The 15,889-nt window shown below is 48.9% G+C and overlaps 6 protein-coding genes across 6 annotated transcripts; 4 read left to right on the forward strand and 2 right to left on the reverse strand.

The window, feature by feature from the left end:
- Positions 1–64: 64 nt before the first annotated feature.
- FOBCDRAFT_248425 (amino acid/polyamine transporter I) lies at positions 65–1,716 on the reverse strand (the record flags this gene model as incomplete). The annotated part of the gene is made up of 5 exons (XM_059610840.1): positions 65–175; positions 306–963; positions 1,011–1,179; positions 1,228–1,503; positions 1,578–1,716. 5 exons carry the CDS (start codon positions 1,714–1,716, stop codon positions 65–67), a joined length of 1,353 nt encoding a protein of 450 aa, XP_059464265.1.
- Positions 1,717–2,338: 622 nt separating this feature from the next.
- Positions 2,339–4,533, forward strand: FOBCDRAFT_289275 (copper amine oxidase; the record flags this gene model as incomplete). The annotated part of the gene is made up of 4 exons (XM_031174879.3): positions 2,339–2,708; positions 2,756–3,329; positions 3,378–3,503; positions 3,550–4,533. Exons 1-4 carry the CDS (start codon positions 2,374–2,376, stop codon positions 4,531–4,533), a joined length of 2,019 nt encoding a protein of 672 aa, XP_031051664.2. The 5' UTR covers positions 2,339–2,373.
- Positions 4,534–5,526: 993 nt separating this feature from the next.
- On the forward strand, positions 5,527–8,441 carry FOBCDRAFT_128686 (aldehyde dehydrogenase family-domain-containing protein; the record flags this gene model as incomplete). Its single annotated transcript, XM_031174880.3, has 4 exons — positions 5,527–5,572; positions 5,631–6,081; positions 6,133–7,086; positions 7,703–8,441. 4 exons carry the CDS (start codon positions 5,527–5,529, stop codon positions 8,439–8,441), a joined length of 2,190 nt encoding a protein of 729 aa, XP_031051665.3.
- A 339-nt stretch (positions 8,442–8,780) lies between these two features.
- On the forward strand, positions 8,781–11,108 carry FOBCDRAFT_216403 (uncharacterized protein). Its single transcript, XM_059609445.1, has 2 exons — positions 8,781–10,636; positions 10,687–11,108. Exons 1-2 carry the CDS (start codon positions 8,810–8,812, stop codon positions 11,008–11,010), a joined length of 2,151 nt encoding a protein of 716 aa, XP_059464266.1. The 5' UTR covers positions 8,781–8,809; the 3' UTR covers positions 11,011–11,108.
- Positions 11,109–11,127: 19 nt separating this feature from the next.
- FOBCDRAFT_237367 (uncharacterized protein) lies at positions 11,128–13,476 on the reverse strand (the record flags this gene model as incomplete). Its single annotated transcript, XM_059610130.1, has 3 exons — positions 11,128–11,277; positions 11,308–13,097; positions 13,440–13,476. The coding sequence occupies 3 exons, from the start codon at positions 13,474–13,476 to the stop codon at positions 11,128–11,130; spliced, it is 1,977 nt and encodes a 658-aa protein (XP_059466839.1).
- Positions 13,477–14,320: 844 nt separating this feature from the next.
- FOBCDRAFT_237368 (uncharacterized protein) lies at positions 14,321–15,817 on the forward strand (the record flags this gene model as incomplete). The annotated part of the gene is made up of 3 exons (XM_031174884.2): positions 14,321–14,712; positions 14,766–14,994; positions 15,041–15,817. The coding sequence occupies 3 exons, from the start codon at positions 14,321–14,323 to the stop codon at positions 15,815–15,817; spliced, it is 1,398 nt and encodes a 465-aa protein (XP_031051669.2).
- Between the last annotated feature and the right edge of the window lie 72 nt (positions 15,818–15,889).

Here is a 15,889-nt window from a genome sequence, read left to right on the forward strand (position 1 = left end):
CATAAGTATCTCGTACGTATTTAGTCATGTCCCAAGTCCCGTCTGATCCCATGGTAATATCGTGTCAAACCAATCTGTTGTCCGACCATGACACGCAGTTTTTGAAAACATGCATCTCGCCGACTTTTTGACTACCACTATCCAACTTATTTCTCATGAACTCCATCACGAAGACCTTCAACAACGTCGAGGTCAACGACAGGAACCTCAAACTTGTACTTCCCACGGAACACATAGTATGCAATGCCAGCAAAGAGCCATCCAGCCATGACAACGATGGAGTAATTCATGTTTTGCGGTGTAACTGGCATAGCAGATGGGAAAGTGCTAAAGATGACAACGACAGTAATCCATACCAAGCTAATAACGTTGGCAGCTGGGCCAGCGATATGTCCGAGCTTGAAAGGACCGAAGCCATTGGAGGTTTGAAGACTCTTCCTTGCAAAGAGCATTGCGATGATAGGGAATGCATAGCTGACATACATGCCAATGATTGACATGGAAAGAATGGCATTGAAGGCAGTGGTGTTGCCAAGGTAGATGAGACCAAGCAGCATCTGAAGAACAGTAACAACCACGACAGCGTAAACAGGAATCTGAAGACGCTTGTCGACCTTGCTGAGCTGCTTGTCAAACGGTGTTGACTTATCTCTCGCAAAAGCCCACAACGTTCTTGACGTAGAAGTGACACCCGCGACAGTCGCTGCAACAGCAGTGCAGGTAATGATGACAGAGAGAACAGTGCAGCCCGCTTGACTCTTGGTGGCGTCAAGGAAGATCTGCATGAAGGGGAAACCAGTGGGTGTTGCGAGAAGTTTCTCGAGGGGGCCGGTTGAAAAGAGGAAGATGATAACGTAGACAAGACCCATGAGACCGTTGACGGTCACACTACCGACCATAGCGAGAGGAACATTACGGCTGGCGTGGGGCATTTCTTCTGCTAAGTGACAGGCGGCGTCGTATCTGTGACGGTCAGATGATGGAAGGATAAATGGGAGGGGACGACATACCCGAGGAACGGATACACGGCACTCAAGAGGCCGACGAGCCAAGAGACGCCATCGTTAGACCAGCCACTAGAGTTGGTGACTTCTGTAAAGACAAAAGAAGCCGAGTTCTTAGGTGCCATAACACCAAGAACGACAACAATTGTGACAAAGCCGATGACATGAATGGCACCTAGACCCGTCAGTTCCGAACAACCCTCCACGCTGGACAAGTACTTACCAGACACGGTATTAGTATACGGCAGAAGTCTGTCCCCCCAAATATTAAGAGCAAGAGCATAGACAAGAACAAGCCAGTAAAACAACATGCCTTGCCACCGCTCAGGAACATACGTCTCGTTATTCACAATTATAAGAGCCTGCATCTGCAGCCCAGCAGCAAACGCAGCAGACGATGTGAGAACAACCTGTCCGCCAATGCTAACCCAGCCTGTAACCCAAGACGCGGTCGATCGAATCGAAGCGGGCGCAAGGGCTGCTACCCAATGGTATTGACCTGGAGTACCATTCCGAAGCGTTAGTCTCGAGCTAAAAGGATGTGTCCAGGGTTAGAGTGAAGAGTTTACTTACCTCCAGCTGTAGGGTAAATAGAAGCGATCTCGCCGAGAGAGCTAGCGATGCAGATTGAGCATACTGCTGATAATAGACTGATCATGTTAGTGGTGGTTGTTTCTGGGGGAGGGAGACGGACTAGTTGTAGAAGAGACATGGTGCTCCGCCGGTAATGAGAGCTGTAGCGACGACAGAGGATAAAGCTTCCCATGTCGCCATGAGACAAACGCATAGAGCACAGAGAGAAAATAGAGAATACTGTCTTCGAAGTTCCTGCGTATGACCCAGCTGCGCAAGACGCAGGGCATCATCGCTCGAAACTCCGGTATCACCCTCAAGACTCATGGCGTCTTTATCAACAGCCACGTTATATTTCTCAAGCTCGCCCATTTTTTAAACAAAGGTTAACAATGTTTTATAGTCAAATTCGTCTTTTTTCAGTTTTATGGATCTATGGAAAGCACGGAAATGTCGTCTCTATAAACCGTCTTGATAAGAGAAAAGAGATATCGGCGCACCCCTGCTGGCATATCACATCTTGATCAAAACACACGCTAAACAGGGGCGGTATCAAGAACGCGGGGAAATCTAACTTAGTTTTGCTTTACGAGCTGCGTTATCCTTGACCAGGGTATTGATAGTGGGGAGATAAGCAAGATTGTGCTTCCGCGTTCCGAGAAGCGTTCCGAGTGCAACGCTCGGAACGACGCCTTCCGGGGGGTACTATTTGACAGCTGCGAAACATCACATTTGCTGCTGACTCTGATTGAACCAACAAACCCCATTCCATTGTCTTTAGTCTTTTTTGTCCAACATGGCTGCACCACATCCTCTCTCTGCCCTCTCAGCGCGTGAGACTAACCTTGCACGCGACATCGTCAAGGCGTCTCACCCCGGTGCGCTGCTGTTCTTTAGACAATCGTATCTGTTTGAGCCGCCCAAGGAAGAAGTCCTCAGGTTTCTTGAGCTTGAGCATTCAGGTGCTCTGACTACTTCTTCGCCGAGACCTGATCGCTGCGCGCAGGTTTTCTACGATGTCATTGGTGGAGATCAGAAGTCGCAGTACTATGAGTCTGTGGTTGATGTTACGAAGCGGAGTATCGTGGCGCAGGAGATTATCAGCGAGGAGCACCAGGCCAGTCTGACTACGTAAGTCCCCTATCACCCTATATACTGTGACTGAGCTGATTAGTTAGTGCCGAGTTTGATATTGTGGTTGAGTCTTGCAAGAGATCAAAGATGTTCCAGGATAAACTGAAGGAGATCAAGCTCCCCGAGGGTTTCGAGACAGTCATTGAGCCCTGGCCCTACGGTGCACCAGACCTAGATGATGGCAACACCCGCTACTTCCAAGCCCTCGTCTTTGCGCGTGATGCTCGCAAGGGCCAAGACTCCAACTTTTACGCTTACCCCATGCCCTTGATCCCCGTCATGGACGCAGCGACCAAGGAGATCATCCGCATTGATGAGCCCGCTACCGGCGGCAAGGGCGATAGTCTCACTGACAAGACCTACGCTACTGGGGCTATTGATCACTGCCAGTCTGCTGAGTATGTTCCAGAGCTTTTGCCCAATGGGACAAGGAAGGATTTGAAGCCCTTGATGGTTGTGCAGCCGCAGGGACCTAGTTTCTCCATCACAGAGGGGAATCTTATCCAGTGGCAGAAGTGGAGGATGAGGGTAACGTTTAATCCTCGGGAGGGTGCTGTTATTCATGATATCCGCTATGATGGACGGCCTGTTTTGTACAGATTGAGCATCAGCGACATGGTAAGTTTCCTGAGAGATACTTACTAGAGATGAAACTAACATTTGCAGACTGTTCCTTATGCTGATCCTCGTCCCCCATACCATCGCAAGCAAGCTTTTGACTTCGGTGACGGAGGTCTTGGCCACTGTGTCAACAACCTCACTCTCGGCTGCGACTGTCTCGGCGTGATCAAGGTATGCTGCACCATAAACTCAGACGATTCATGACTAACAAACCCAGTACTTTGACGGTGTCCTCACAGACGCAGACGGCACTGCGCAGGAAAGCAAGAACGTCATCTGTCTCCACGAGCAAGACAACGGCATCGGCTGGAAACACACCGACTGGCGAACTGGCCGCGCCGTCGTGACACGCCGCCGTGAGCTCGTTATCCAATTCATCATCACCCTCGCCAACTACGAGTACGTCTTTAACTACAAGTTCGACCAAGCAGCCGGCATCGTCGTCGAGGCCCGCGCCACAGGCATTGTGTCTGTCGTCAACATGGACCCCGGCAAGACAGCCCCCTGGGGAAACATCGTCAGCCCTGGTGCCCTCGCCCAGAACCATCAGCATGTGTTTTGCGTTCGTATTGATCCCTCAATCGACGGTAATGAAAACACTGTTGTGCAGGAGGAGAGTCTTCCGTTGAGAATGGATAAGAGAACAAACCCTAATGGAAACATGTATGAAGTGCGCCAGACGCATATCACCACCTCTCAAGGCATCGACGCAGCTCCATTCAACAACAGAGTCTTCAAGGTCCAGAACCTGAACAAACTAAACCGTGTATCGGGTAAACCAGTCGGTTACAAGATCACACCCCCCGCAACACAACTCCTCCTCGCCGACCCCAACAGCACACAAGCCAAGCGTGCCTTATTCGCCAAGAAGCACTTCTGGGTGACAAAATACAAGGACCACGAGTTCTTCGCTGGCGGGCGGTACACGCTCCTCAGCAAGAGTGAAGTCGGCGGTGTGAGCGACGCAGCTGATCGATGCGACGACGTGTTGAATCAGGACGTTGTTTGCTGGAGTGTCTTTGGACTCACGCATAACCCTCGTGTTGAGGATTGGCCTGTTATGCCGGTTGAGATGCTGCAGTTGCATATCTCGCCTTCGGATTTCTTCACGGGGAATCCGGCGCTTGATGTTCCGTCTGATAAGGATGTTGCGTCGAGATTGACTTCGGGATGCTGTAAGGAAGAGGGTCCAAAACTGTGATTATCATCCTTTGATTGTGTTGATTCATTTGGCATGGCATAAATTGTAAATCAGTGTTTGCATTATTTTAGCATGAATGAGATTTCTTAAGACAACTGCCGGCTGCTGCTTGTACCGTGAAACGATTTCGGTAGTGAACATGCTGAAACAAAACATTTGTACACTTTGACCTGTTACCCTGTAGTCACGACAAATTGATGATTGCGGGTCTGACGCGAGACGATCATATGCAGGATACGCCACTTACTCAAATCAAGTTAGAGCTTACTACGCGTCTGTTCTACCGAGGCTTATCCTTGGCAAATTAAGTGTCACCTCGGGATAGTTACATTGCCTTTTCCATGCATTTATCGTCACGGATCTCGGCCTTTCTACCTTGGCGGCCAACTACCGACTCGCCAAGACCACTCCAACGTCCTCTGTATCGCGGATCACGGGCCGCTGGAGATTACGGAGATATTGCCTGACCCTTGATTGACCTGTCCCCATCCGCGTGGTTTATTTCGTCCACTAACTCCGCGATATCGGAATTGCCACTGCGGTTCCGACACCATAACCGCGGCCCAATCGGAAGACTCATCCCTCTCCATCTGCTATGCACGCAGTGCGGCTCCTGCTGAATAGTGGCACTTGACACTACATCGTCGTATAATCCTTTCTTCAACTGAAACAATTAAAGTAGGGCAGTGGATAAATTATACGTAAGATATGGAGATGATCTGACTGCGGTGAAGTAATTACTAAGAACGAAGAGGATTTTGTGAGACCCTGGATTATGCATAACCCCTCATGTAACATGGTCAGTGCTATTCCGGAACATAACATCCTAGATTCCGAGTGGAATGGTCGTCGTAATGTACATAAGTAATATGCATGCGGTTTCACTGCGCATTTCTCCTCTCTTGCCTGCCTGTTATCGATTTCTCGCTGTCTGATAAGATCTTGATAAGTGGATATTATTATTGTTTTATACCCGAAATACACAAACTCAATATGGCGGAACTCACAATCACTGGCTCAGGTGGTCGAAAGATCACACGTACGTTACACTCATGAATTGCCATTACGTATAGTTACACAATTACTGACTCTTACAGTCCCCACCGGCCTCTTCATCGACAACACCTTCACCCCCGCAGAAGCCAACAAAACAGTCACAATCGAAAATCCCACTACAGCCTCCCCCATCGGCGCCGTCTCCGCCGCCCAGACCTCCGACGTCGACCGCGCTGTACTGTCTTCACGCAAAGCATCAGCGACTTGGAAGACTACACCTCCCCAGGAACGACGTCGTCTGTTGAATAAGCTGGCTGATCTTATTGAGCGAGATGTACAGGACTTTGCATCCATTGAGGCTGTTGATGCTGGCATGCTGTATAACATGTCCATGGGGATGAGTGTCCCGCAGGCAGCGGAGACGTGTAGATATTTTGCGGGATGGGCGGATAAACTCGATGGGCAGAGTATTGACTATGAGAGTGGTCTTGCGTATACCAAGAGAGAGCCAATTGGTGTTTGTGCGGCTGTTGTTCCGTGGAATACTCCTCTGTAAGTTATCTCCCATCTCACCCTACTACATGTCAGTGCTAACAATTATAGCATGATCACTTCATGGAAGCTAGCTCCTGCTCTTGCAGCCGGCAACACCCTCATCATCAAAACACCCGAGCTCGCCCCTCTCTACGGCCAAAAACTCGGCCAGCTCATAGTCGAAGCCGGCTTCCCCCCTGGCGTGGTCAACATCCTCTGCGGTCTCGGCACCGTCGCAGGCCAAGCGCTCGCCGACCACAGCGAAGTCCGCAAGCTCTCCTTCACCGGCAGCGTCGGCGTCGGGCGCACCATCCTGGCCAGCGCCGCAAAGTCCAACCTCAAGCGTGTGACCCTCGAGCTCGGCGGAAAAGGCCCCAGCATTATTTTCTCCGATGCTGATTGGGAGAATGCGCTCATGTGGTCTACTATGGGAATTACTATCCATAATGGTCAGATCTGCGCGGCGGGGAGTAGGATTTATGTGCAGGAGGATATTTATGATAAGTTCGTAGCGGAGTTTTCGAAGAGGACCAAGGATGCTGTTATGGGCGATCCTTTGCTTGAGGAGACTATGAAGGGACCTGTTATTAGCTCAACGCAAAAGGAGAGGATCATGGGCTTCATCGCAAAGGCCAACTCCGAGGGAACACAAGTCCTCCACGGTGGCTCTCAATCGCACGACTCAAAGGGTCATTTCGTCCCCAACACAGCATACATCAACGTCTCACCATCAGCCAGCATCATCCGCGAAGAAGTTTTTGGCCCCGTCGCCAGCATCGCCAAGTTCAAGACCGAGCAAGAAGTCATCGATCTTGCGAACGACAACGTCTACGGTCTTGCAGCTTCAGTATTCACAAATGACATCAGCAAGGCGATTCGCGTGTCGGACAAGGTTGAGTGTGGATTAGTCTGTGTTAATTCCTGGGGAAGCGTTAATGCTAATACGCCGTTTGGTGGGATTAAGCAGAGTGGCTTTGGGAGGGAGAATGGCGAAGATGCGCTGCATGATTGGACGCAGGTCAAGTGTGTCAAGGTCAATGTTTTTAAGCTGTAGATTTTGATATAAGTATTACTGTCAAACTACTATTAAGTCACTTTAATGACCTTTCCTGGTGTTTGTGATGACTTCCTCTTGCGGCATGACCAGAAACTACCCATTTCGGAAGTAAGCAGAGAAACTCACTAATTCCTCATCAAGTACTAATCCGACACTAAGAGATAACTAAAAAGCGCGCTCGCTTCGCTTCGCTTCGCTATCAATTGACGTGCCCCTCGTTACCTCCTCATTCTTCGGAACCAGATAGCCCGGAACTAGAGCATTCCGAGTGTTGCCATCACATCTGCTTCTCCATGACTCGACTGCTTGTTCATCACTATTCTTATCAGTTTCATTTTGTCCGTTCCGGTCGGAACTTTTGAGGCATTAGTCAATGCTGTATCATTGCAGAAAGACCGCGTAATGTTTTGTTGACTTGTTGCAAGGCTCGTATCAGATATCAGATTATCCCTATCGCCTGCATTCTTGCCTGTTCTCAGTTGTCGCACGGCAGTTCACCATGATCTCTTCACCAGACTGTCACAAGAAACCCTCAATTCTCAGAAACATACAACTTGGCCAGTTTCTGTCTCATTTACACAGAACAATTGAGTCGCGAGAAGGTCGAGATGTCGTCCTTCTATTTGCTGGCGAAGCCATACGCCTGGTCACCTTCATCATGGACCTATTAGCATCTTACCTCTCAAGACTGCAGAGTCAAAGATTGAAAGGTCTCTCCAAATCATTCTTCACAATATCTCACGTCAACTCGATGGAAACATCAACAACACGAGTCGCAAACTGTTCAAGAGCACTCTGTGCAATGCTTGATGAGTGGCAGATAATGAATCGCCTCTTCGGGGTCTTGGATATGTGGAAGGCAGCCAGAGATCTCAATAAACGAGTCTCCGTCGAGAGATCAACAGGAAAACCCATGAAAAAGCTGGATATTGGAATCCAAACTTCACAGATCCTCTGTCTGACATCATTCCACGTCTCGGAAGCGATTGGTTTCCTCTCAACAAGAGGAATTCTCAAGCGCTCAGCCAAATCAGAAGAAAAGTTGACATTTCTCGCAATTCGGTCCTGGGCGGCGTTTACTATGATTGAGATTGGTCGTTTGTCACTGGATTGGATAAACACTATGCAGGATAAGGACAAACTGGCGACAAAGACATGGAAGGCAAAATGGAAGAGCGATATGCTTCAGAATTTGGCTTGGGCTAGTGTTGCCACCCATTGGAGTCTGAGAAATGGTTTGATACCCGAGGCTTTTGTTTCGCCGCTGGCGGTGTTCGCGACGTGGAGTTTGGTCAGGGACGCTTGGAAGAATGCGGCTTAATCCTCAGTGTACATTATCGTGGTAGCAAAATAATCCAGGCGTGGAATTAAGGAGAACTATCAAAGAAACATCGTGATCTCTATATCCGTATTTCCCAGTGTAACCGAAATCTTGATTTGCTGTTAAACACCTTGATTCGACTTCTGGTCGGAAAGATTGCGAAAGTTCCGATGACTTTATGATGCTTGTGATTGGCTGTTGGGTTTTGCGTCGAAAGCTCGGTCGTCGGAAAACTATTCCGCGCCGGATACTCGGGCCATGAGAAAGTTCGCGATGACTTCTCGAAATGGTATAATAGGCTTTCAGGATTTCTGAATAGTTGCAGATCATCATCAACATCAATTCTATCTACCCCAATCTTCGACACGATGGCTGATATCGACATCATGACCAACGAGTCCATCTTGGACGAAGCTCTTCTTACAACAGAGTCTCCCGTCATTGACTCAACCGACTTGATCGTCCTTCTTTCCCTCCTCCTCGGAGCAATTGTCTATATCTCCAATGGGAAGCTACGAAACCTCTTCTTCCCCAAACCCACCACATCAGCAGAAACAACAGTTTCAAAAGAAGACAGTCTTCGAAGCATCTCTCACATCTGCAACACCACCGGAAAAAACTGCATCATCTTCTACGGTTCACAAACCGGCACCGCAGAGAACTACGCTCAAAAGCTAGCACGAGAAGCCAGTTCACGCTATGGCCTCGATCCCATGGTCGCTGACCTTGAGGAGTATGACTATAATGATTTTTCTGAACTCTCAGAGCAAGTCGTATTGATGTTTGTCCTCGCTACGTACGGCGAGGGTGAACCAACTGATAACGCCCAGGACTTTTACACCTACATCACTGGCGGTGAAGATGGGGATCAACCGGATGCTGATCTTCAGAACGTCAAGTATGTTGCTTTCGGTCTAGGGAATAGCACCTATGAGCATTATAATGCTATGGTGAGACGTGTTTCCAAAGCACTGGATCAGCTCGGTGCGAAGAATCTTGCTAGTGTTGGGGAGGCTGACGATGCGGCTGGGACGACTGAAGAGGACTTTCTGGCATGGAAGCAGGACATGTGGCCGAAGCTTGTCCAAGAGTATGGGCTTCAGGAGAGAGATGTTGCCTATGAGTCTACCTTTGGTGTTCTGGAAAGAGATGACCTGAGTGCGAGCTCGCCTGGAGTCTTTCTCGGTGAAGCAAACGCGGATCATCTTGATACCAGCTCTGGCAACCGTCAATTCAGCAACACGAACCCTTACATCGCCAAGATCACCGAGTCTCGCGAGGTATTCACTTCCGAGGATCGGAACTGCATTCACATGGAGATCGATCTTGGCGACTCAGGTCTGTCTTATGAGACGGGTGATCACATCGCTATCTGGCCTACCAACTCAGAAGATCAAGTCGCCCAACTTCTCAACATTCTTGGGTTGACCGAGAAGAAGGATACGGTTATTTCTATCGTCAGTCGGGAGGCAACAGCAAAGTCACCTGTTCCTACACCGACTACATATGCTGCTGCACTACGATATTACCTTGAAATTGCTGGACCTGTATCTCGAGAGTTCATCAACGTCATCGCTGCTTTTGCACCTACCGAGATCGCCAAGGTCGAAGCGACGAAACTTGGTAGCGATAAGGTGTATTTCCATGAGAAAATCAGCCAGAAATGTCTTTCACTTGCTCAAGTGTTGAGTATGCTCAGCGGCGGCCAACCATGGCCTAAACTGCCCTTCTCAGCTATCGTAGAAGGACTCAGCAAACTTCAGCCTCGATACTACTCCATCTCCTCATCATCCCTTGTCCAACCCTCCCTCGTTTCCATCACCGCTGCCGTTGAATCAGCCGAGATACAAGGCCGACCCGATGTCTTCAAGGGCGTTGCTACGAACTACCTTCTCTCTCTCAAACAGGCTCAGAATCAGGAATCTCAATCTCAAGAGCATCAACTCGATGGTCCTCGTGAGAAGTACACCGGCTTCAAAACGCCCATTCATCTTCGCAAGTCCAACTTCAAACTTCCCAAGGATTCATCTCGACCTGTCATCATGGTCGGTCCGGGAACTGGTGTTGCTCCATTCAGAGGCTTCGTGCAGGAGCGAGCTGCGTTGAAGAAGCAGGGTAAGAAAGTTGGAAAAAGTCTGTTGTTCTTTGGATGTCGGCGACGGGATGAAGACTATCTCTATGAGTCAGAGTGGCAGGTAAGTCGACGTTCTCTCCGTGTCCCGCCAACCCTACTAACAATGGCCAGGAACACAAGAATACTCTCGGTGATAGCTTTGATATCCATGCCGCCTTCTCCAGAGAGACCAAGCAAAAGGTCTACGTGCAGCATCTTATCAAGTCTTACGCCAATGATGTGATAGACATGATTGATAACGGCGCGATTGTCTATGTTTGTGGCGATGCGAAGCACATGGCTCGGGATGTCAACTCAACGCTCATCTCTATCTGGGCTGAACAGCGCAATATCTCCGTTGAGAGCGCGACGGAGAAGGTTAAGGGTCTAAGAGATACTGCAAGATATCAGGTAAGCATTTCACATCTGAGGTTGAAGCCATTGCTAACATCTTGAAGGAGGATATCTGGTAGATATAGTAGTGTAGCAGCATCTGTAGACAATATGCGTAGTTCAAAAGTTCCCAGTTTATTAACATGAATATAACTATTATACCAAATATTTCCATTGTGATTATACGATTCTGATCCGCACCTGTGCACTGTCCGGCCACGCAAAAGTCTCCAGATCAGAAGCCATAGTATCTTCCTGAGAAGAGCCAACACTCTTATGCTTTGCATTGATAGTGCAAAAGCCGACTCGTTGGTATGTATCGCTGTCAACCTTTTTCAAAACCAAACACGCACAATTCACCCTACGAGAGTTTGTGATCCCAGCGATCGGGGCACAAAACACCTGATCTCCAAATTTCAGACCATCGTCCTCAAGCACGCAATCAGGCTTGAAGAATCCTTTTCTGAGTGAAGGGTCAAGTCTGTGGATGGTCCACAAAACCTCCCCTTCAGGATCCCGGCAGATCTCAGCTGATGTCAACGACGTCTTGATATCCAGGAATCCCCTTCGGACCTCGCCCGTGGGATCAGTCGTTGCAGGCTCACAGCTTACTTCCAGGATAACGCATGCCTGTTTTGGCCCCTTGGTTGACTGAATCGGATGAAGCCAGATTGACCCGGGCCACCACCAGCTACAGCCTGAATCAGTATCAACAGCGGCCCAAGACCATGAAGGCGCACGGTAATACGGAGGTCTGTGGCCTACACCACCTGAAGTTGCCACGTTGTAATTAGAGACATGGTACCGGCAGAGATCATGGAGAAGCGAGTCTTGCCACAATCCCGCGAGATAGACACCGCCTCTAACTTGCTTTCGCTGTTGAGCTAGGCCTGATAACGCCGGAAGCTTATCAGAGGCGTTGGTCAATTGGCGGCTTGTGTATTCGTGAACTACCTGCTCCCACCGCTCGAGAGCACCTTCTGAGTCATCCGGGGGAGCTTTGGCAGCTTCTTCAGTCATGTGAAATCGATGCCAGGGCAACTGCTTTGTCTCTTGTCTGTCTAGATGCCCGCATTCGCAAGTGATTCGTGTTTTGCATCTCCAGGCAATGTCGAACTCGCCAAAGTGAAGCACGCGTGGGGGAAGGAGGAATTCCTGCAGAGTCCAGCCGCGTGTCTCCAGACATGGGATATCATCTTGGTAGTGATTGATGGACTCCCTGATGTATCCAAATGCTTGATCCCCGTTATCGGTGGTAACTTCCTTTCTATACTCATTAACGGGATCTCTGGAAAAGAAGCCACTGTCCATGTGGTCCGAGAGGTCAGCGGAGATGGTAAAATGGGAGTTTTGATACGTCCTCGCCATTGTAGAGTTCTCTTGAGCAAAGTCCTGCCTAGTGACTTTGAGCTCGTCAGGTGTTATTTCTGCAAAGCTTTGTAGAATACACAAGCTATCAATCCAAAGATATTTAACATCCATTGACCGGCAAACCGTTACAGCATCCAGGAATGTAGCGGGCAGGTCCATCCACTCGATCTTCTTCATGTGGCTTTTGACTGTCTGTGCAGTTGTTTTGAGCTGTTTGTTTCTAGGATCGCCCCAGCGATGGCTCAGGCAGACGTAAGGGAGCTCATCTCCTCCGGTCTCTATCAATCTGACAGGGTCATCGAGAGCGCCCTCAACCATAAGCAGCCTTTTTGGTAGTGGTACTCCTGTAGTAATGGGCCTAGGACAGGCGTGCCCGGCCAAGCACTCGGATAACCATTCTCTTGCGCGTTCAAAACTTTCCCTCGAGTTCGTATATCGCCCAACACGGTAGCTTCTGCCAAAACGCTCTCCTACAACTTCGAAGGCATCCGCCTTTCCGTCCATAAATACATCAAAAGTGACTTCTTGTTCTTTTACTTGGATGGTAAGACAATCATAACGTTTTGTCACGACCAATTCCTCAAGTTTCAACTTCTCCTCAGCTTCGTCCTTGAACAATGCCTCTGAGATTCCAGGGAGGTGACCTCTTACACAATCCAAGACAATATCTCTATAAAGACAGCAAAGACGGCACGAACTTGCTGACGAGCGTAATTCAAAAAATGTGGTGCGGTACCGCACATGCAACACCCGATGAGCACACGAGTTTGTAATCGAGACTTCATTCCAAGGCACACGTTAGTAGCCATCTTTGCAGCGAATACACGCTAATTGGGGAGAAATTAATGACAATCAACTGGTATAAATAGAGGGCTTGATCAAGATTGTAACCTTAGTGTTATTCTTCTGTAAAGTTGCGAGCTGTCTTGGGATCAAAGCCGAAGTAATGAAGAACGCGCATTCTATTTGGAGTGACGGTTATTGCAGCACCTATTTCATCCTTGAAGTTGGATCTCTCAAAGACCTACGCGATGTCAGCTGAGGCTAATCGCGAGATGTTGGTTTAATAACCTCAACTTGGGCGCCGGTTCGTCGAAGGGCGATGACAGCACTGAGCCCACCGATGCCGGCACCAATGATTCCAACCTTCAAGGTCATTTTTGCAGGGTAAACGATGAATAGCTCAACCGTTGCCGACGGGCTTTCTGTCGTGGCACAGTGACTTATAAATAAGTTGCTACGCCTCACAGATCAGCAGCGTAAGCCCCCGCCTGCGGAAGGCCAATGCCGAGATTAGGCGCTTAGATAAGAGGTCAGATCCTACCGGCACTGCAAACCCTTCAAAGAAGTCAAAGCTTGAATGTGGGCAGACTTTTGGCGTCCATGTTTTCTCCGGGGCTTTGATGGAGAACCACTGTAAGAGGGCTAGGTGATTTTTGGTGATTGCTTCGATAGCTGTAAGGCTAGCCAAGATCTGCACTTGTTGATCGTCAATGACGCAATGTGTAATACGCTGGACGCGCTATACGCTCACCATAAGCCTTAGGTAACGCTAGTGAAGCGCAAGGGCTTACAGCAACCAATTCTCTGCCTGCTCTGCTCCATAAGTCCCTTGCTGGCGACTGGGCCACTCTACCATATCGTACACGAAATCCCATGCTCTATCATGGATGACAGAGAAAAGAGGGGTTGATCACCGAATCTCATTCAGTCTTTGTAATAGATGCATCGCGAAAGGAAGTAAGCCAGGCTTGCATTAGTTCGTTCTTAGACGAATAAGAAATTGTCCTGAGATGTCGGCGTAGCGTCTACTTCCGCGGTGATTGGATTATTCATCAACCATGAGAAACATGCATACGCCACGGCTCTAAGGCATTGAAGGAGCTTGACAAGTTAACGCTGCCCAGCGGGGCTGCGGCTTGGAAGTCCCCGAGAATATAAATATGATCAAAGCCACATCTAATCTACGCTGCGTGTTCATTCCACATAAGCTGCATCCATCATGACTGTAATATCTCTGTTTTCGAAGCTCAAGGCTCACCTGGCCGACACTCAAGCCAAAACCTACTCGCCTAGTGCAGCAGACTACAAGCAAGTCGAACAGTGCTTTATTGACAACCCAGTTCAAACTCTTGGGGTAATCAGACCTCAGACCAGCGATGAAGTGGCCCTGATTGTGCAGTTCTGCTTGGAGCACCGCGTCGAGTTTAGCGTGCGAGGAGGAGGCCATGATTGTGCCAGTCGAACATTGGTGGATGGGGCACTTGTGATTGACATGCGAGATATCAAGCACGTTGTTATAGCCGAAGACAAGAAAAGCGCAAGAGTCGGCGGGGGCATTCTCAGCGGCGAATTGGCCAAGGCCTTGGGGAAAGAAGGCCTGAGTACGCCGACGTGAGTACTTTGACCAAGCTTTATAAGGTTTCAATACTGATCAAAGACTCTAGCGGTACGGTCGCAAGTGTAGGATATACTGGATGGGCTACTCTCGGTGGCTACGGACCGTTGACGTCGCATTATGGCCTCGGCGTTGACCAGATCATCGGAGCAAAAATCATCAACGCTCGTGGAGAAGTCCAGGATGCCAATGAAGAACTGCTTGTCGGCATCCGAGGCGGTGGCGGATCACTCGGTGTAATTGTTGAACTAACTATCAAAATTTACCCAATCAACAAGGTACGCTTCGCTCCCATCGAACCAGGACCTCAGCTCACATATATAGATCCTCTCATCTATGATTGTCTACGACTCAAGCGACCTAACCGCAGCTCTCACCTCCTACACCCAACACTACGAAAAGCTTCTCGAATCAGGCAAACTCCCGGTATACCTACAACTACAGCCGATGATCGCCCAAATGCCAGGCCAGCCCGTCAGTCTCATGGTCATCGCGACTTGGCACGGCGACGACAAAAACGAAGGGCGATCTTGGATAAAGAACATAGCTGCAGCGGCTACCTGTGTGATGGAGAACACGCAGGAGATTACACTTGCGGAAATGCTCGAGAATAATGAGAAGTTGGTTACCTGGCCTTCATACGGTAGAGTCTATACTCTGAACTGTAAGACTCTGACTGAGAAGGCCATTGAAATCTTGGGAAAGCATTGCCTCAATGCACCAGGTGGAAGTCTAATCTTCTCATACCATACGCTTCTCTCAGCACAAGAGCCTAAACAAAAGTCTGTTTTTGGAACGAGGGCATACCATCATATGTTTGAGATCTACGCAGTTCTTGCAGATAAAAATATCGCGGAAGAACGAGTTCAATGGGCTGCCAAGGTCAAGGCCGAACTTCAGGCACATGATGCTGATAATATCCTGGAGGGGTCGTATATATCGCTTGGCTCTCACGAGGATGCTGATGTCAAGAAGATCTATGGGAAGTATTATGAGACGTTGGCAGCTTTGAAGAGGAAGTATGACCCTAGGAATGTGTTCAAGCATAGCATCCCAAGACTGGTCCTTGCTAGAGAGGGGGATAAGATTGTCGAGGCCTAAGTTTAGTAGAGAGTATAAGGTCATAAGTGATATATGTATATAAGTATAAGTAATAACCCTCTTAGTACTTCC

The sequence above is a fragment of the Fusarium oxysporum genome, chromosome II, assembly GCF_013085055.1.
Source record: "Fusarium oxysporum Fo47 chromosome II, complete sequence".
Lineage (NCBI taxonomy): Eukaryota > Fungi > Ascomycota > Sordariomycetes > Hypocreales > Nectriaceae > Fusarium > Fusarium oxysporum.